This window comes from Pleuronectes platessa, chromosome 9, assembly GCF_947347685.1.
Source record: "Pleuronectes platessa chromosome 9, fPlePla1.1, whole genome shotgun sequence".
NCBI classification, from domain to species: Eukaryota; Metazoa; Chordata; class Actinopteri; order Pleuronectiformes; family Pleuronectidae; genus Pleuronectes; species Pleuronectes platessa.
Genome location: NC_070634.1, coordinates 15,509,747 through 15,530,107, shown reverse-complemented (window position 1 = coordinate 15,530,107; position 20,361 = coordinate 15,509,747). Strand labels below are relative to the sequence as shown.

At 43.5% G+C, this 20,361-nt stretch overlaps 1 protein-coding gene across 6 annotated transcripts in view; it reads right to left on the bottom strand.

The window, feature by feature from the left end:
- Positions 1-1,043: 1,043 nt before the first annotated feature.
- Positions 1,044-20,361, bottom strand: part of LOC128447635 (unconventional myosin-IXb) — a 55,079-nt gene continuing 35,761 nt past the window's right edge. Inside the window, exons 7-44 of one of the 6 annotated variants that reach the window (XM_053429867.1) lie at positions 19,166-19,265; positions 18,288-18,388; positions 17,860-17,989; positions 17,527-17,616; positions 17,144-17,260; positions 16,891-17,025; positions 16,352-16,473; positions 16,099-16,240; positions 15,788-15,983; positions 15,162-15,237; positions 13,053-13,166; positions 12,184-12,223; positions 11,933-12,055; positions 11,729-11,809; positions 11,326-11,436; positions 10,859-10,984; positions 10,608-10,757; positions 10,321-10,481; positions 9,050-10,201; positions 8,575-8,650; positions 8,299-8,411; positions 7,814-7,932; positions 7,077-7,270; positions 6,879-6,986; positions 6,597-6,767; positions 6,469-6,510; positions 6,275-6,386; positions 6,080-6,153; positions 5,801-5,993; positions 5,531-5,659; positions 5,184-5,289; positions 4,824-4,955; positions 4,599-4,722; positions 4,311-4,361; positions 3,429-3,544; positions 3,202-3,341; positions 3,029-3,081; positions 2,606-2,743 (exon numbers count right to left, since the gene is read on the bottom strand). In XM_053429867.1, coding sequence (XP_053285842.1) covers positions 3,068-3,081; positions 3,202-3,341; positions 3,429-3,544; positions 4,311-4,361; positions 4,599-4,722; positions 4,824-4,955; positions 5,184-5,289; positions 5,531-5,659; positions 5,801-5,993; positions 6,080-6,153; positions 6,275-6,386; positions 6,469-6,510; positions 6,597-6,767; positions 6,879-6,986; positions 7,077-7,270; positions 7,814-7,932; positions 8,299-8,411; positions 8,575-8,650; positions 9,050-10,201; positions 10,321-10,481; positions 10,608-10,757; positions 10,859-10,984; positions 11,326-11,436; positions 11,729-11,809; positions 11,933-12,055; positions 12,184-12,223; positions 13,053-13,166; positions 15,162-15,237; positions 15,788-15,983; positions 16,099-16,240; positions 16,352-16,473; positions 16,891-17,025; positions 17,144-17,260; positions 17,527-17,616; positions 17,860-17,989; positions 18,288-18,388; positions 19,166-19,265 — 5,281 coding nt within the window. In that variant the 3' untranslated portion in view covers positions 2,606-2,743; positions 3,029-3,067. Of the gene's footprint in view, positions 2,744-3,028; positions 3,082-3,201; positions 3,342-3,428; positions 3,545-4,310; positions 4,362-4,598; positions 4,723-4,823; positions 4,956-5,183; positions 5,290-5,530; positions 5,660-5,800; positions 5,994-6,079; positions 6,154-6,274; positions 6,387-6,468; positions 6,511-6,596; positions 6,768-6,878; positions 6,987-7,076; positions 7,271-7,813; positions 7,933-8,298; positions 8,412-8,574; positions 8,651-9,049; positions 10,202-10,320; positions 10,482-10,607; positions 10,758-10,858; positions 10,985-11,325; positions 11,437-11,728; positions 11,810-11,932; positions 12,056-12,183; positions 12,224-13,052; positions 13,167-14,583; positions 14,677-15,161; positions 15,238-15,787; positions 15,984-16,098; positions 16,241-16,351; positions 16,474-16,890; positions 17,026-17,143; positions 17,261-17,526; positions 17,617-17,859; positions 17,990-18,287; positions 18,389-19,165; positions 19,266-20,361 lie in introns of all 6 variants that reach the window. The other 5 variants (XM_053429864.1, XM_053429863.1, XM_053429869.1 and 2 more) reach the window with 5 other exon arrangements.

The following is a 20,361-nucleotide window of genomic DNA, read 5'->3' as shown; positions in this document are numbered from 1 at the left end:
AGCCCGCAGAGGGCACGAAAGGGGCGTGTTGCGTGTCTTGCGTGCATGCGTGCGTCCGTGCAACACGAGTATAATTCGGCCTTAAGGCTTCAGCAACTATATAATGAGTTTTCATAATTCCGTTTGATTCAGAATCAGTGTTAAAGTTAGTCTCAAGTAAAAAAAAGCAGGTCTGTGTTCCTATCAGACTGTATTTAGACAGATAAGTCTCCAGCTCCTCCCACTATACAGAAATGAAGCCTGCCATCTTGAGCATTTGAATCCGGAGTCTGCGCAGCAGCGATCAGGGGATGGGATCACGGTCCCGTGGATAAACACACTCGACCAATCGGAAGTCAGTATCATCTGTCAATCATGACGGTCATCTAATAACTAATTTAAACCAAACTTATTGGAAAATTAACACTTGAATAGTAAACCAGTGTGATAAGAACTAGCTAAAATGACAAACCATCTATGAGAAAAATGTATTTGACACGTACATTCACTTTTTAGTTTGGTCCCCGTCCCACCAATTAACATGGAGGAGGCAGGATTTATGCCTATACTAATGATAGCCACCAGGTGATGATCGAGATATGACGTCTTCACTTTTGTTGTACAGTCATGTCGGTCATCTTTATATAGTCTATAGTTACTATATACAGAAAATTATCTGTTTGTTTGTTTATGTAAAGTGTGACATTCTTCCAAAATAAACAATCAAGAGACTTACCTGCCTGAAGGTAAAAACCCAAACATGGTGAAATTATTTTTGAATGAATTTGAGTTTATCTACTTACTCACCTCATATTATTAGTCTATAATATTGGTGTAAGCGGGTTCAGTGCTTCCTGGAGAAGACCAATTAAAGGAAAGTTCTCTCATGACCTCTCATGTTTCATATTTTGCATTAAAATGTACATAACCGGAAAATTGTTCCACTAATAACTCATGACTTCACCTTTCTTTATCTTCTCCATTTAAAAACATGTTATGTATCTGAAATCACTTGAGAAACTTGGGCGACTGTCCCCGATGGAATCACACAACAGCAGCAGACGTTACAAGCATCAGGTTCTGTATTGTCACGTTAATACTAATAACATTCAGTCCCAACCATGCACTCTGTTACACATTACACATCTTTCTCAGGATCCAGACAAACTAGCAGACATCATTCGACAGCAGTCAGAGAGGAACATTAGTATTACATTTCAGACAGAGTTGAAATGTTCTTCAGCAGAACCTGCTCATTACGGGACTGTCCACAGCTGGGGGGGGGGGAGCCAAGAAGTTCATTATAGAAAAAGGGTCGGGGGAGTTCTTGGAGGTTTTAAAACATTGTGGCACGGCTGTTGCATGATGGCCAATGTTGCGTGTTTTTTTTTTTTGTCGTCTCAAAGAAATAGAAAGGAAAAAAACAAGGGGGGGGGGGAGAAAAGTGGCGTGTGCTGCTCCCGTTTTCCCTTTGCTATGTGAAGGTGATGACTTCTGGACACTTGTATCGGTGTTGTGCTGCGCGGCAGGTACAAAGGTGGAGGCGGATAACAGTCACACTGTGCATGTTGAGGTCCTTGTTTTCGAACACGTCTGTCTTGCATTGGTTCAGTACAATAAACACAAAACTGTGAGACAAAGGAACCCTCTCTCTATCCCAGGTAACCCCCCGCCCCCCCCCATGAGTACTTTTCCATAACAATGACATGAGCGATGAGTTTCTTGTTCAAATTACTGTACATTATCAAGGCACTAGCTAACATTTCAGCGAGCATGCATTGCTCAATAGGTGAACTAAGAAATGAAAAGTGCGACTGGAACCGCTATTGTTTCCTCGAAATAGCACAAATGTGTTTGAAGAAAGACAACAAAAAAAGTAGAAAGAAGAGGCTACAAATAAAACCCAGCCTGTGTTGGAGCTGAATTCACCGAGAGTAACCGTAAAATATGAAAAAAAGATAGAAAAGGTGCTTGGCAACATCTTGTCCAGTTATTTTTTTTTACTGTCATAAAGGACAACAAGACTTTAAACACACAAACAGTTCCTTGATTAGTTTTCCTCTGACAAACTCCTCGTCTCGCTCCTGCTCATCTGTGTACGTTTCATTGTGTTCAATGTTTCTCGTCCTGTGTGATTTTTACAATCCCATCATTGTCATCTGTGGCACGACATTTCTATTTATTACATTTCTTCTACTCTGAGGTTGTTGCACTAATCCTCCTCACTTCACCATCTTTAGTCACACACCCTCCTCCATGTACGTCACATCGGGGTCAGAAAATCGCCTCTGGCCCTTCGGGGCTTGTGTCTCGTGGTGCGGAGGAGAGCGCTTCACCAAGGAGATGGAGGAGGAGGAAGTGGAGGGAGGGCAGGAGGAGAAGTGTAACAACGCGTCACACTGTGTGTTGTCGATGTACAGGGACTGAGTGCTGTCTTTGCGGCGGCCCGGCTTCTCCTTCCTTCTGAAGTGTTTGAACGCTTGGTTCCCGGGAGGATTGCAGTTCAGACTCGAGGCCGCAGAGTGGGCGTGGATGCCTGGGGGGAGTTTCACTGTGGCTGGGATGACGGGGTTGCGGCGTTGCAGCGGGTGCCTGTAGGATGAGTCGGAGGTTGAAGAAGCGCAGCTGGATATAGAGGAGGTGGAGTGAGCAGGTGTGAGGTTTGGTAGAGAGTGGCGTCCAGCAAGGACTTTGGGTCGCTGGGCTGGGTCAGGTTTAGGTGGACAGGCTGGCTTGTGTCTCCTCAGCTGGAGGCCTCCTCGTCCTGGAAGAGAGGGAAGAAAAAGAGGAGAGTAGGAGAAATGTTTTAATCTAAGATTTACACAGGCAACATGAGAGAGTGAGGACAAAGGGGAGATCATGCATTCATGTTATCTACCAGAAATGATGGTCAAACATTTGATTTGAGTTGAGCCAGATGTTCAATTAATGAATTTGGAGAGACTCGGAGCATGCACCCTTGAGCATGCCACACGTGCATCCACATGCAAACATACTCTTAACATGCACACAAACAAACACACACAAACACGGTTGCTGTTCGTCCAACCTGCTTTGTTACAGAGCAGACGTCAACGCCCAATCACCATCACTGGTCCAGACCTGTACCATAAAACACAGGAAGGGCCCAACCCAGTGGCCCCCATGGTCTGGTCAGAAACCCACAGGTGAGTGAGAGAAACAGGTAGAAGGAAAGAGTCCACACTGTACCTTACTACTGACCTTCAGGCTCGGAGTTGTGGGCGGAGGAGCGCTGCTGCTCGTCCAAAAGACTCTCGGAGCTCAGCGACGCCTCGGAGTCCAGGTTCTCCTGGTCCGAACCGGGCTGCTCCATCTCCGGCAGTCGACAGGCCAGATCCTCTCTGGACAGGGACAGAAGGAGGACATCAGAGAAGTGAGACGCTGCACCTCTCTGAACAAAGAGGTAGAGATTAAGAGGACTTCTTTACTTCTCCTGTTTGATGGACTTGATTCGTTCCATCAGGTTCTGTTCAGCCTCAGTGTCTGAGTCGAGAGGCTCGTTCTCAGGAACCACGCTGAGATCAGAAGTGACCTTCTCATGCACCTGCAGAAGACAGAACATCACACACTCAAACCTCAACTCAAACATGTCTTCTACGTATTATCATTTATGCACTAAATATAAGAATTATAACAAATTGTTTCGATCCAAATCTGAAACCAATTCCAAGATTTGTTAGTGAGAAATGCAAGAGCAGGGTGGATGGTGCCTCTAGTTTTCATGCATAATTCTTGCAGCACTTCTGTGAAAAACAATAATATAAAAAGGGAGCAAAACAAATGCAGTGATAAAAAATAAGGTAAGAAACACATCCACCCTTTCAGTATTGATGTGAGGGGTTTGAGGGATACAATCACCACAATCCACACAGGTCTACCCACTCAACAGCCAGCTACCGATTGGTTAGAGGTTTGAAGTTTTCTTTCAGTACATTTTTTTAAGAAGATATGAACATAACACGAGACAAATATCAATTAATATCCAGTTAGGTCACTCTCTTCCATAGAGAGTAGTTATAACACCAACCCAGAGCCATCTTCTCCCCTCACAGACAGAACAAGAACGATGCAAAATCCTTCACGTCACAAGCAGGAGATCTAAACCAGACTAATGCAACATGCAAAACTACTACCAGTTAGTAAGGAAGAGTAAAAAGGATTAAGGCAAGAAAAAAAAAATAAGAAAAAAGAGCGAGAGCATCAAACGCCACCCTCATCTGACATGCCATGCACAGGTGCTTCTACGTGGCACACTACAACACACTACGACTAGTAAATCTACTGAACCAGGAGAACTCAGTGATACATACCACCACTCCTTTGTAAGGAGCTGAGAACCTGAGCGGTAAATGCCAGTAGTGCTAAAGAGAGACAAGGAACATCGGCCATGTTACCCATGTAACTGAGGAACAACAGCTTCCGACACTGGGGTTGTTGTATAATCTTATAATAGTGGATTTGATAATATTTCACAAGGGACTTTTTAATTGTTTTATATTCCTTCTTGTTCATCAAGGGTTGAGGTCAAGCAATGATTTTGTTCTGGAGAGAAAAGTGAACAGAGGTGATCCGGAGCGAGGCAGGATTCTGTTCCTCACCGTGTTTTGTCTTTTGAGTTTGAGCTGGTTCACGGCCAGAGCCTCAGCGTACTCCAGCTGCTCGATCTCCTCCATCTTCTCGTTGTAGAGTCTGATCTGCTCGTTAATGAGCATCTCTAAACACCTGCACAGGGAGGAGAGTACATGAGGAGTCTGCACGCCAACCAACACGCGTGTACAGTTAATAAGAACAGGTACAAGCAAAGAAAAGTATGGCAATCTTACGTGGTGGTTTTGGCGACGTCCTTCATGCTGAGGAGCGGGTCGGCGCTGTTCGGGCAGCGCAGGATACACGGAGCAAAGACGATGGCCAGCGAGTTTGGAGACATGCGGTTGTGAGCCTCCTCTTTACAAACCCTACCAGAGAATTCATCAGATATTAGAATTTATTTATGCACATATGATCCATATTCTGACTTCACTACAGAGGTAAATTAAATATGGTAAATAGCAATACATTATATATCCACCATATAAGAAAAATAATCTAGTGGGTACGATGTTTTGATTCCATCTGTTTTGATAATGAAAATATGTAAGAGTCATATCAAAATATACACATGGCCACAATGAGAGAATCCAAACCTGACGAGGTGGAAGACGAGTCTCTCCAGCGTGTTAAAGTTTGCAGTGGGAAGCTCCTCCAGCAGTTTGTAGATGGCTTGAAGCTGCTCCTGCTTCTCTGGCAGTTCTACAGGAAGGAGAAAATACATAATTAATCAAATCCCATAATCTTTTTTTATGTCTTTATTTCCTTATGCCTCATTTGTGATATTAACCTTTTTCGCCTTTTTTTAAGCCTCAACTTATTACTAACCATTCAAAAAAAAAACCCAGTCATAAATCATTTTAACTACAGCCCAGCAGCAGATAAAGGAGCGGCTACTGTCTTGTGTAAAATGCTGCCCCCTGGTGGGGAATAGCCTCCTCACCCACTGCATGTAGAAAGTCATTGTAATGTGTGAAGGTCATGAGTGGGTCTGGCAGCTCCCTCAGCCACTGTTTGACCAGGCCTGTCACTGTGTGGATGGGGTAGTCTTCAAGGGAGACCAGGTGGGGGTCTAAACACACAAACAACATCACATCAATAAATAAGGCCCAAGATAGAGTTTGCACCTGCATGTTATGTCCGTTAATCATTGTTAATCTACATGTCAGTTAATCATTAGTGAACTGTCAACACTGTATGTAAGGTTTCTAACCAGTCTCCAGCCGCTGGTGCAGCGCTTTCATCCGGTTGGCAGAACCAGATTTACGGTAGATGCCCTCAGTGTAGAGGCCGTTCATCTCCACATGCTCCAGCATCGTCTCCAGCAGCATGGGAACTGGGTTTTTATCGCTGACGAGGCGACATACCCGCACGCCGAAGTGCAGACCAGTGGAGTCTTCGTCAATCTGTGAATTCAGACAGGTTCTTAATAATACAAAAGTCTTTTAGAACAGAGGCTGTGATCAATCTGTTTTCTAGAAGAAAAACGTACCTTTTTGGCACAGAAGGTGGAGCAGTCCGTGACTATCTTGGACATGCACTTCTTGTGGCACACCATTTTACAATCTGTAGGACAAGATTTAACAAGAGACCAAAATTAATAAAGGGACTTAAATCACGCATTGGTGCAACATTTTGTAATATCAACACTAATGAGGGAAAGAGTTTTGTTTCATTGGGAACTCACAGCTGCACATGTAGGCTGTCTCCATGCCCCAGATATAAGAACTGCACTGGTCACACGACTGCATAATGTTGACCTGATAGTTGGCGAAAACATGATCCAGGGGACTCTCCATCTACAACACAGACAGCCAACCAATTAGAAATCTTAATCTGTGTTGAATTTAAACAACTGAATTCCAAAGTGTGCACACTTACACTTTTATCTTTTTTCCTCCTCTTCTTACGAGCTTTAGCAGGCTGAAGAACAAACAGAGGTGTGAATGTGATGCTTATTCACATTTGGACAAATTATTCTGTAAGATAATAAATCTCAAGTGTTTCACCTTTGCAGGTTCGCCCTCCTCTTTCTTCATCTCTCCCCTTATGAATCCATCCAGCACCGACTGGAACAAGTTGACCACGAGCTGGACTTCTCCTTTCTGCCTGTCGCCCGCGAGGTGGACCACTTTGTTCTGGTAGCCCGTCATCAGCCCTTTGTAGCCGATCGTGGGTTTCTGGTGAAGTTTATGGGACGGGAGAAAAAATTAAGAAGAGGAGAGACTATTGATGAAGAGGGTGGATCAGTTTGTATTATGTGCGTGTTGTGTGCCTGAAGACAGACTTACTACGAGGGAATACATGGCTTTGATATTCTCTCTGAACTGCATAGTGGCTGTGACAAAGATGGCCTCCGTGGCCGACAGCGACTTCCCACGGGAGCGGAAGTCATTGACCTAAAGAGAAACACAAACAAAAAATGTATTTGCGGGAAAATAAGTTTAAAGTATTTCCAAAAACAAGTAAAACTCTTGTATTTCATTTACCTGATTGCCCAGAAACTCATCAAGGTGCCGCAGCTCGTTTGTGTTGGTGATCTCCCGGTCCAGGGAGGCGTTCCACTGCTCCGAGACCCGCGTGGCGCGACTGATCTTTATGGAGGGGTTGCGGCCAATGGTTTTGCTGGCACGGTCGCCATATGACTGAGATACAGACCGAGATGAATGTCCAGATGATGGGACTGAAAAGGAGAATTCGACGACATGAAAAAAAAGGCCTTTAGAATCACATCTGGACCACTTCTCCACCTCACTTCTCTCAGACTTCTAATGCAGAATGTACAACAATGAGAAAGTACCACTGATGAAACCAAACCCAAAGTAAAGTTATCTTGTTATTAGTGAGCATTACCCGGCACGGGGCAGTGTTTTCTCAGATAGCAAACGTCAGGATAAGTTAAGATCCGGGAATAATGAATGATAATACACACGTGTTTTCCTTCAGTGATCATGAGGTGTGATAGAGGTGAGCTGCAGCATTCAAGCAGTTCTTGGGCTCAACATTGATCTCAGAAGAACCACAATATCCTGATTCTTGATGATGACATTTATACAGTTTGATATTAAATATACAGCAGAAATACTTTCCCATCAGCTTTGTTCAAGTGGCACCCAGAAAGACCACTAAATTCAATGAATATATTTCCTTTTCCCTCCTCCTGCAAATCCTTACGTTATTATACACCTTGATAAAGTAATCCTATGACCACAGGTGATTTATTTACCTTCCACTCCTGGCGGCTTTTCACTGAGAATCTGAGCGAGGGTCAGCTCTCCGTTGTCTGGAGTCTGGGCTTCTTTGTGGGGTCGTTTTTTCAAAATCTTGCTGAAGAAACCACCTGACCTGCAGAGCACAGACACACGAGAAGCTCTAAAGGATATTCATAAGGCAGCAAATTTAGTAACCAGGAATTTTTGTTGTGAATCAACACAAGGAGCTCAGGACGGTTTGGTTACACGTACGTTTTTCCATGAATGTTATCAAACATGCATGGAGATAAGGGCAAAGTGATAATCATTCAAAGTGTTTTCCTAACAACTTATCTTCACAGACTATAAACACTATAAACACACCTGCCTCACAGATGCAGTGAACTGTGCTCGACTCGTCTCACCTATTCAAACAACTGCATCAGACGGAATTCCAGCTTATTCCATTTCAAGCCTGTGTCTACAGTGTAAGCCAGTTCCACTTATTCAAGCGTATTACCTGTCTGGTGTGGACGCGCTGGAGTGGGCTGAATCTTGGTAACCAGATGCGTCTTGTTGCTTCCTTCTGAGGGAGGTTCCTCTTGACCCATCACTGTCTGAGGGGGAAATCCACTGCAGGACAGAAAACAGAAGTATGAAATCAAAACTGGTTTAATAAAGGAGGAATTATTTGTAATGTTAGAATAGAGTTTAACAATTTCCAATGGTCGAAAGTGTATATCTGAACTTGTGAATCCAAGACATTTGCATTAAAATAGATGAACAAATCAAATACCTCTCTGGCTGATGTAGCACCAGCTCCTTCAGAGCCTGGAGACAAACTGTCCACTGATGACGAGACTGTTTCACTGCTGCAGACGGACAAAGAAATATAGATGAGACACAAATATGGAAAGATATCTACAGTTGAGGTTTCTTAAAAAAGCATACTTTTGACTTTCCATCTCTTATCAATGATATTTTTATATTATCCGAGTTTGTTAAGAGTAGAACTGGAGTTCTTGCAGTTTAAAGGATAAGGCTGGTCATATTCTATATTTTTACTAAAGTAAATATAAAATCAGTGTTCTGTGTTAATAGACAATAGAGGAAGAGGAGGTTTATAAATCTTTGGCTAAACTGACCATAGTTATTATTTGGATAAATTCATTGCGCTGGGACTTATATAAAAAAAGAAGAGACATTTAGAATATCACCAGGCTTCCAACATAAAAGTAGATTTGAGAATATGACAATGACAGACGACGTACAGGGGTTTTCTCCTCCTCTCCTCCCGGTTGCAAGATGGAAGAGTGCTGGTGCTCTCAGGGTACTCTCCCTCACTCCTCCTCCCCTTCCACTTCTCTGGCTTCTCCTTGATTGCCCCAGGACGGCGTTGCAGGTTCACCGCCCCCCCATTGTCCCCAAGACCGTTTCTTTCAGAATCCGTGTCAGCGGGCCGCAGGGGAAGGGAAGTTGGACGAACAGGACCAGAAACAGGAGGAGAAGATTTTGCCTCCTTCTTCCCTCCTTTCTCTTCTTTCACCTTCCAGGCCACAAATGTGTACTGGTCCAGCTCCTTGCTATCTGAACGTTCTTTTAGCTTGGAGGGCTCCTGGCTTTTGCTCTTCGGCGGGGATGCTTGGTCCTTGTCGTTGGGTGAGGAGAGGGAGGTGGAGGCGGCTCGATCGGTCTCTCTCTGGTTGTGTTCCAGCCCTCGTCGTCTCCTCTGCTCTCTCTTCTCCTGGCTCCGGGACGACTGGCCCTTGTGAAGAGGTGGAGCTCGTGTTCTGTCTTGTTCAGCGTTGGAAAGTGTGGAGGTAGTGCTGTGAGGCTGTTTATCTAACACCTGACTTGGAGATATAAGTGCGTTGGGAGTGACCCCATCAGAGGGCAGAACAGGTTGTGAGTCTAGCTGTCCTTGGGTTTGGTTCTCCGAGTCCTCCTCTTTCTCATCCAGCTGGGGTCCAGCCTCAGCCAGGGTACCGTTGGACTCCAAACTTGATTCCTCATCCTCTTCATCCTTGTCCAGTTCCTCCTCGTCTGTTTGTGAGCTTGATTTACCCTCCTCCTGGAGAGAGAGGTTGTCATCCAGCATCTCCTCCGTGACCAGCTCTATATCAGGATCCTCTCTTGTTTGAGGCTCTCGCCTCATTTGTTTCTCCTCTTCTTCTCTCTTTTTCTGTGCTTCCTGTGCTTTCTTAGCTGTCTCTTCTTCCTCTGCTCTTCTCCTCGCCATCTCCTCTACCTCTTTTCTCCTCGCTTCTTCTTCTTCCATTCTCCTCCTTGCCTCCTCCTCCTCCATTTTTCTCCTCGCCTCTTCCTCCTCTTCCCTCCTCCTTCTTTCCTCTTCTTCTGCCCTCCTCTGAGCTTCTTTTTCCTCATCCTCCTTTTTCTGTTTCTCCTGACGAATGGAGTGACACCTGTAAGAACACAAAACATGTTAACATGTCTATCAGGGATCTGGCAAAGTTGTTCAGGATAAAACTTTATATATTTCTATATAGACACCGACAGTGTTACTGAATGTTTGTGTTCTTACCTCCTGCGGGCTGAATGGCCTCTGACCAGGGCTTGTATTTTGGTGGCGCCTTGTCTTTGGCGGCCGTATTCTAATCTCTGTCTGTGTCCTCTCCACAAAGCCTGGATGGAAGTGGCTGCACGTCGCCTTTGCTCCTCTTTACAGTACCTGTGCCATGAACGCTAAGAGAGAAGAGATGGCATACAAGGAATGTCATTTTATGTTTTACAAATGTTAAGAAACGAAAAACAGATCTGAATTAATATACTGTCATTAAGCTCAATAATAAATGTTGCATCAATGTTTACCTGGATCAAGATGGCTGCCTGTCTCATGTCCAAAAACTCTTTCCTCTGCAGCCGAGCTCTGAACCAGCGCTGAAGGAAGAGGATTTTACGCATCACGTCCTTGTGTAGCGTGTCCTGCAGCTGCTGTCGCTCCAGCTCTTTCAAGAAAACCTGCACAGAGACAAACACAACGAACGTTTAGATGAAGGACATACAGAATGATAGAGAAACTAATGCAGACATGAGGTTAGTGATAGGATTTAGTGGCGTACCTTGGTTTTGCCTATCTGATACGTGGTGGGGTCCAGGCCCATCTTCTTGTCAAGCAGCGCTGAGATATCGTCTTTACAGGCAGTCGCTTTCTTTGGCAGCAAAACTCTGAAATGCTCTATGAACTCCTGCAGGGACACGAAAAAAGGACAACGAATAAGAAATGAAAAATGAAAAGACTGTCAAAAAGAGGACAGTGATAAACAATCATTTCAACACAGTAAGCAACTCAACATCTGTGTGTGCCAAGGATTTCATACGGATGTTTATCTCCAGATTTGAAAAAAAGAAAGAAAAAAAAGACGCAAAAGCAGTCAGAAGTGCCCAGCTTTTATGTTGACAATGTACCAGGCTGTAGTTTCCACTACACACCATCAAAACACTACATCTTCTGTGCCTGGTGTGACATTATGCATAGATTGTGATTATCAAGTGAAATTCTCCTAAGAGAGGAGTAACTTTGCAGTACCTGGAATGTGTACTTGGCTCCGTAGCCTGACCTCCTGATACGAACGGTTTCCAGCATTCCTGTGTATCGCAGCTGCTGAACCACCAAGGCCTCGTCCAGATACATCTCCTTCTGCTCATAGGGAGGACACACAAAAGGCACATTTGGTTATGCTCTTACCATTTAGATACCCAGATAAAAAAAACGATCATCTTCACTATACCTGTGAATCGTGCTCAAGACATTTGTGTTTTTTCATACTTAAGGTTTTTATTTTACCTTTTTCTCTTATTGTGCAACTTACTTGTGTATAAAATTATACTGCATACAAGTAGACTTAAGAGGTCATCTAGCAATGCACCATCAACTGAAAGAACATTTGAGGATTTGATATTTAAGATCAAATGATTAGACTGAGTCTCACCTTCTCTGCATTGGAGCGGATGCAGCGAATGAAGAAAGGTTCGGCTTTATTCAGAGTCTCCAGGAGTTTGGTCAGAGAAGTCTAAAGGAAACAGAAAAGAGTTTTCATGAATCATCAGGGTGACTGTTTAGAGGGAGTGTTTGTGTACAATGAGAATATTAATATATCAAATACTGACGATAATGATCAGTTGACGTGTTATACCTGGAACTGGGCACTGATGCTCGGGGGCTTCTTCTTCTTGTGCAGGTGCAGCAGAGACTTGGTTGTGCGATCGTGCAGCGTCAGACCCACAATGAACTTCAGTGACCGAGAATCCAGCAAACTCTGCACAGCAATAATTCAAGAGTGAATTGATTTTCCTAATTAAATTGACCATAATGCTTTATACGACTAGAGCAGCATTTTTCTTTTTATTTGTCCCTAATCTCTGATCTTACTAAACTCAGGTTTACCTTGGGGATGATCTGCTTCTGTCTGGTGCTCTTGTTCTTCCTGTAGAAAAGATGAAAAAAAAAAAGTTAGATGGAGTAAAGTGTTCAAAGCTGAGGCAGGGGGATGGAAAAGAGAATCTGGTTTAGTGTGAGAAAGTGGGTTAGTGGGGACTGGCGACTTCATCATGCGTCAGTCAGTGATAAATCGAGGCTGGAACCTGGAAGAAGGATGAATGACGGACAGAGGCAAGGCACAAACGAGTGACGGAACATGATGATGGAGTAGAGGATGATGATGGGAGGACAAGATATAAACAAACATCATACTCACCATACAGACAGCCATGCACTCTTGTTTTCACTAACACATACAGAGCCAGGAATTTATGTTCATGTTGCTTATGTTGCTAAGTGTCAGACTGCAGGAACTTGCTGTAAACTCTAACATGCTGCGAAGGCCGCTGGCACATATTTTCACAAGATGCTACGAAAGACCTCACATGCCTGGAGACGTCTGATGATGTTCATGCAGCAGTTAACAAAGTGATGTATTCAAGGCGTTTCGGCTATGGCCTTCAAGAAAACTACACACTATCTACAAACAGAGCCCCTCATGTAATGATTATTACTGGAGCAGGAGTGTGTTTGGTGTGACGATCACATGAGACGTTAGTGTTCCATTCAGAGAAATGGTTGTAAACATGACAGCTACAGCTATGCATGACAGGTTGAGTTAAACTTATTAAACAAAACCTGAAAATACAATAAAATACATCAAAGATAGTCGATGTTGTGTTTGTTATAATCTAACTGGGGCTTGTTCTGCCTGAGCCTGACTAGACTGGACTGATCTGGAGAAGAGCAGATGGCGCGTCTGTCTGCAGACTCACTGGAGGACGTGTCGCGGGAAGCGGAGACGACCCCAGGACTGCAGCAGCTTGCGCGGGTCCTCGCCGTCCAGCTGCAAGTTCTTAATGGAGCTGATGATCTCCGCATGCATGTCTCTGATCACACCGCAACCACACAGACCAAGTGTGGAGAGGGAATGGGGAGGGGAGGAGGGAGGAGGGAGGGGAAAATTAGGAGAAAGGTTTGAAAAGCCGACAAAAGGAGGAAGGAAAGGGAGAAAAACACCCATAAAGCGGGGGAAGGGATGGAACATCCCTGTTAGCACACCTTAGACCAAAACACACCACTGTAAAAACCCAAAAGAGGAACAACCGCAGCAGGATAGTTGGGGGTCTGATATCAAGAGAAACCTTAGCTTTCACTCTTTCTTCATCCGTGAAGAATAACCCACAAAGTATAATAACCCACTGTTTGTGTTTATGTATGTGGAAACCACAAGACCACCCAACCATGCTGCCATATCCCTTTTAAAAACACACACACACACACACACACACACAGAGTCACCGGGGCATGTTGGGTCTTATTCATGCCCATATCCCTGCCACTGTGGTAGTTAACATGCAGAGCTTAGATGACGTTCAGTGTGGTCGGCCAACTGTTTCCATGCTGGGGCTGTTACTGGTTGTGTGGCTGTAAGTTGTTACTGGTGATTTCTTTGGGGGAGGGATTCATGGTCCTTTAATAGAGCTGGTGTTACACTGGTCACTGAGTCTGATGAGGTTAATATGAGGGACTTTTTCCATGTCCCAGAGCTTGTCCATGCAATGCTTTTCGATACTTACCATGAATAACCATAAAGACAGAGGAGGCGAGGCAGTGAAGGAAATGGGCAACATATACAGTACGTGAGTCACAGTGAATCTGGCTTCTACTGCTCAGTTACTGCAGATCTGGAGCAGACTGGATGATTCAATTATGTGCTTAAGGTTAAACAATCACTTAAGGTATTCAGTCCTCAGAATCATAACCCAGCAGTTTCAGATCTGAAAGCAGGAGGTAGAAAAGTCGAGGTTCAGAGGACCCACTGATCTAAAAATATTCCCCATGGTCTTTCTCCCTCCTGAGTAGGCTCTTCTAATTTACTTTGTCTATTTTGCTTGGGTTCCCTGTACGCCTATGAATACAAGTGTGTTTCCAGCGGTCTGTAGATTATGTAAGTAATCTGGGTGCCTAATCAGAGTAGGCCAGTACAAACACCTTCCTGTGCTCTATAGCCGGAATAATAAACGTGAGGAAGGAGAGAGCGAGCTAGAGAAAAGACGAGATTACTGTGAAGGTAGAGGGAGAACTCAAGGTAAAATCTTTGCTGTACTGTGTTATACTGGTGTACTGAATTTCCAATAAGGAAAAAGATTAATATTTACATTAAACAGCTATAAAAAAGTTTTCAATGGGAGCAAACTCAGAGATTGAAGGAGACCTGTATCTTTTACCCAAAACAGAGCACATTTCCTTCATGCCAGGCCTCATGTCTTCAATCCTTTTCTCTTGTCCACCAAATTCACTTACTTCTTACTCTCATAGCTAGCAAAGATGTCTTCAAAGGCCTCTAGAGGGCGCTCCTCTGAGGGATCAAAGTAGAAATCGAGCATAGAAGCTCGTCTGTGGAGGGGAGAGGAGAGAACCGCACACACTGGGGTCACCAAAGGGTGGAGAGGACGTTGGTGACTTAAATGAGGTGGAGGAAGATTCGCCTTTCAGGGTGATGCTAAAAGTTAGCGTTTTTGTGGAATCAGCTCAAATGAGATTTAATAATTCAGATAAACAGCTGCAGAAGGCCTCGGACGTTATTCTTCATCATCTCATCCAGTACCAAAGACACGAGGAGGTCCACAGTTCACCAACCATTTTAAACATTTCCTTCACCATCAGCAAGGACCATCAAACTGGGAATGTAATCAGTGTGTTTCCTGACAGTGAGGGGTAACAAAGAGATTGAACACAAAATGAACAAGACAGTCTGCTCCGACTCCCAAAGATCAATAGACGACCGTCTCCTCCAAAGGAAACAGACCTGATAGTTAGAAAACCAAAACCAAGAAGATCAATTGAGACAAGTTTCATATTCAGCTATTTACATTACTTACTTGTACATTCTTTCTATTGGGGCATTGGAACGCTGAAGCTCTCCTAAAGGAGTTCTGGAGACTGGACGGACAAAACCTAAAACACAACACACAATAACAAGTGAAACAGTGTATTTATAATAAGCAGGCTGTATGGCACCATAGAGGTTGATCAGAGGCACATGACTGCAGCAGTTTCTGTTGTTTTCTTTTTTTCCTCTTAATTTAATCTTGCTAATCCACATAAAAAAGGCGCCTTCCTCATTGGGCTGTGTCTGAGAGGACAAAAATAGTCTTGAGGATTGAGAATTGCAGCGAAAACTTCAAAATCTCCTAAAGCCTCACGTTTCTGAACTCTGAACATATTCCTCTGGGTGCTGACCTGACAGGCTTATCACACAGCAGAGAAAATGCAGCAGTCAGGAGGTTTGCTATGAAATGCAAAAGTGGTCTGAGGATACAGTTATGATATGGTACTTGAAAGTAAAACTCTAAATCTCTGTCGCATAGAGAAATTTATTCTTCAATGATTGTAGTTTTAAGTTATTCTCAGATGGAATGTGTATGCTGCCAATAACAGAAGAGGCAAAAATACTATAATTTAATTTGACCCATGACTGGCTGACAGTGGTACACTGATAACGTACCGGATGTTTTGGCAGCCCAGGAACGGCCAGCCTCATTGAAGGCAGCGAGGCCTCTGATGGTGGCGCGCAGGATGCCCCACCGAAACATGGCAACCGGGTCCATGCCGATGAGCTGCCGAACGTAGGCACGATCACTGCTCCGCAACAACGCCACAATGTCAGGACGCATGTGGTCTGTGTTCTTCTCACGGAAATCCTGGTGACACCAAAGATGGAGTAAATTACACCACACAAATTCACAACAAAATCCTTTGAATTGAAGGAATCAACTATTGATGTCTCACCTATGGCTTATCTATCCCCCTGCTTACCTTTATCTGATATTTGACTTTTCCAGCAAAGTGGCGAATGACGAAGGCGGGCTCCATGACGGCTGTGGGGACAAAGTATTTGTTGCCCTGGTGCTGCTGCTTGAATTTAGCCAATAAAGTCTCGTCTGTGGCGTGTGGAAAGCTGGGGCACGAACACAGAGAAGAAAGAAAAGAGATAAATGGAAAGGCTTCAACAGAATTTAAACAAACTTGGACATGAATAGAGAGCGAGTCATCTGTAGCTGTGTCTTACTTGCTCTCCTCATCAAGCAGGTAAAGCAGACCAGTGGGCTTCTTGCTGATGAGGTGGATACAGCCCACATTGTCTGTGTAGTCGATGTTGTGCCACGTGATTCCCTCTGCTTGGTACTCCTCCTGCAGGAGACAGGACGGGGCATTTCAAGGACCAGCTCAATGGAAAAGTCGAGATGATCTTTCTGAATTATTTAACCAATTAATCTGAAATCTGAGAATATTTTGACTGTGTGTGCCAAAAAGATTGAGCAGTATGACATTTGACTAAATTATTAAATATGATAATAAATCATTCATCTTTCATTTGTATTCTTATCATAGCCCTGAGCTTTGAGGGATACAAATAACTTCCATGTGACTTAACCTCCTATCAGAGATCAAGAACTTTCAATGATTCATCATTTTAGTCATTTATGGAGCAGGAGAACACGCTGAAGTGAAAACAGTTGTAAGTTTGAATTACAGGGAAGTAAATCTTCTGACCTCAGTTTCACATTAGATTATTTTAGGACGAGGGACATAAACCAATGATCTCACCTGTTCCAGATTGAAGATGTGATGATTGAAGTAATACTGCAGCTGCTCGTTTGCATAGTTAATGCAGAACTGCTCAAAGCTGTTTGTTGCAAAGTCCTCAAAGCCAAAAATGTCCAGGACACCGATGGACAAGCACTGGAAAACAAGACACCAGCCGAATATAGGATATATATTATTCAGTTTTTTACAATGTGCATATGTATATTTCTTTCCATGTATTTTGTGTGTCAGTGTGAGAGCGTATGAGTCTCACTGGAACAGATTCCTCCATGTCTTTCTTGTTAAGCAGTGCGTGATTGATGCGTAGGACGATCCAGTCGAACAAGGCGCTGTACAGAGATTTGGCCATGGAGTCTCTGGCTGTGATAGCCTGATGAGAGAAGAAGTGGAGGATATGAACAGTGAGAAAGACTTGAACAAAACTGAGCATAAGAGAAGAGGTGCAGTTTGACAGTGTGTCTTTGGAAGGAGACTATATCAAAACACAAACAAGACAAATAGAGAGAAATGTGTGTGAGGATTTAAAAAGTCCAAATGTTGAGAGCTGACTGCAAGAAGAGATCTACAGTATGTATCAATAGAGAGGAATAAGCAGAAGGACACAAGTTATGACAAGTTGCAGAGACTGGTGCTCACCTCAGAATGGCTGTATGGGAGGATCAGCTTGTCATTGACTGTCACTGTTTTCCTCTTCGTCAGCGCCTCGACCAGCAGCTCCTCTTTAACCTGAGAGAGGCACCCACAGGTTAATGCTAACAACAGTCAGAAGACAGGAATCAGTTGAGGCTTCCAAAAACATATTAGTTTGACATCTCAGATAGGTGGGAAGTTTCCGTCACTTCTGTCCAGCACCAAGTGTTTAGATCAAGTTTAGATGTGCGTGCTTTTGTATACTTTCTTAACATTGACAGTGACATAACTCACAGGCAAAGCAATAAATGGATTCACAGTCACACACAAATGTGTTACCTTTAGCAGATCAGACAGCGTGGACAGGACCTCTGGTGGTCCCACATCCAATCCCTCGTCTCGGCCGGTTGACTTCCTCCTGTAGGTCACGTTGCCCAGATACAAGATGGCAGAGAGGACAGAAAAGATCCTGCAACATAGTCATCAAAATAATTAGATAAAGTTAAGCATCAGTCAGAGGAAACATGCAGCGACTGCATTCCTCCTCTTCGGCCTCATCATCTATTTATGTGAAAAATGAATAGACGCCTTGTCTCTCACACTCTCAAATAAACTGCTACATTCGTTTGTTAGACTCGCTAAAGAGTATCTTTGTTGTAATTTATATTTTTGGTCAAAGGACTCGATGCTTCGACAAAAATAACTTTTTAAGGACTGAGGGGGTAAGAATAGCAGGCTCCCGCATTACACTGGACATGTTCACTTACTGTTTCTTGGTGGCAGAAAGGAAGCCAACCATCTCCATTGCCTGCTGCAGCCTTTCAAAGTCATGACGCAAATCTTCCTCATCCTCGATCTTAAAGTTTTGCTGCAAGGAAAGACAGACAGTTAGTAGGGCAGTCGATGTAGATGAGACAATGAAAGCATAACACGAAATGGAAAATAAACAGGAAGATCAGAGGCGAATGAAAGGAGAGAGGTGAAGATAGAGGGGCATATTAACGAGTGAGACAACAAAGACAGCTCGATTAGCATGCAGTTCACATGTGCGCGCTGAACAGGGCCTGTGTACAGCAGCTTATTCAGAAGCCTGACAGTCTGAATGAATAACAGGTCTACGAACAGTGAATTACAACAGGTTTGAGCTGTAGTAGTGAATATTTATAAGATAGATCAGACTAAACAGTGTAGAATAAATCTATCTACTAACTCCAGAAATCTCTGTCTGTATGTAGCTCGCATATCTCGAAAGCCTTTCATCTTATCGGCTTCACACTTGCCAGTATTGTGTCCCATTTGCTGTGATTTTTTAAATAAACAGGCGACCAGTGCTCTGTAGCCGCGCCGGCTGATACTCCACGAAAGTGATGTTGTCGATCATGACAACAGCAATAACAACTGATTTTCCAGTTTGGGGCTCTGTAAACTTTGAATAAACAAGTGAACAAATCATTGTGGGGTTCTGTGGATAATTTTAACAGTTTTAGAAAATAAGCTGAAACCAGCATCACCACAGGCCAAGCGAACAGCCCATCAGTCAAACAGTCATTTTTAGAACAGGCACTGCACTAGTCATATAAAGGGATACAAATAATGGATAGGTGTAAACTGCTGGATGTGACGCAACAGAAGCGCAGCACTGTACCTGCTTGAGGTAGAAGTATTCTTCAGGCGGCAGCAGCTTAAACTCCTTTCTCTCCTCCTCTGAGGCTCCCAACAACAGGTAGTAAAACACATGGTAGTTCCTGGAAAAAAAAACATGGTAATACATGTAAAGTCAAACACTTCATTGGATAAACTAATTCATATGTGCTTCCATCATCTTGTTTGTCTTATTATCTGGTATGTTTGTGGTCACAAATGAGGGGTCGTTTACTGATAAAACTCATTGTAAAAAGCTAATAGACAGAAGACAATGGAGGGCAGTGACATGAATCTCAGTTTCCACTCGTAGTATCAATGGGAAGGGACAGTAGATACTCAGGTGACAGCCTATGAGAGCAATGATTTCCCACACCTATTAATAAGAAACGATGACATCATACAGTAGATTTCCTCCCTGACTCGACAGGCAAGAAGCTCTGTCAACAGCAGCTTGTTTTTGACAGTACACTGGTTATAGCCTGGAGGATACAGCGGCAGGTTTGTCAATGAAAGGTGATTTCATTTATCAAAACCAGCTGGAGAAATCTGTAAAGGAAGCGGCTGAATAATAACGCTAACCAAAAAACTACTTTGTGTTTTTAAACAAAGCATCAACCAGGTCGGCTGAGCTGTTTAGTGGTAGATAACAGGATTACAGAGCAACACTCATGAATGTTTTTGTGTATCTGTAGCAATATAAACTAGAAAAGATAAAACAAAACTTGTGATTATTGGAAAAGTCTTCCTGTGTCAGTAACAGTTAAAGCACAGTGTTATGGGTAAGGCTTTGCTCTTTTATATTGGACGGGTTAGGGTGCTCTGTTGGTTTCCCAGTTGTAATGATTCATTCTTCAGTGATTATATCACACAGAAGTTGAAAACACAGTGGAGGATTTTCTCTCTTTACTTACAGACTGTGTCTCAGTGAACAGAGTGAATGTCACTGTGAGTAACAGCAACGTGACGACATGACCAATGAGGCGGTGTCTCTTAGGAATGACTGACAGGAGAGGGATTTTTTCCCCTTTATCATTTGTTTGTGTTGCAAGGTAATTTTTAACTCAGACAAAACTGGATTCACAGGGCCAAAACAAACTATATTTTGTGAAGGAAATTCTGAGTACCACAAGATTTTGTCACAAGCTCTATTTAATACTACTTAGTTAAGCATTTTTATTTTTTGACAAAGGTAAAGGC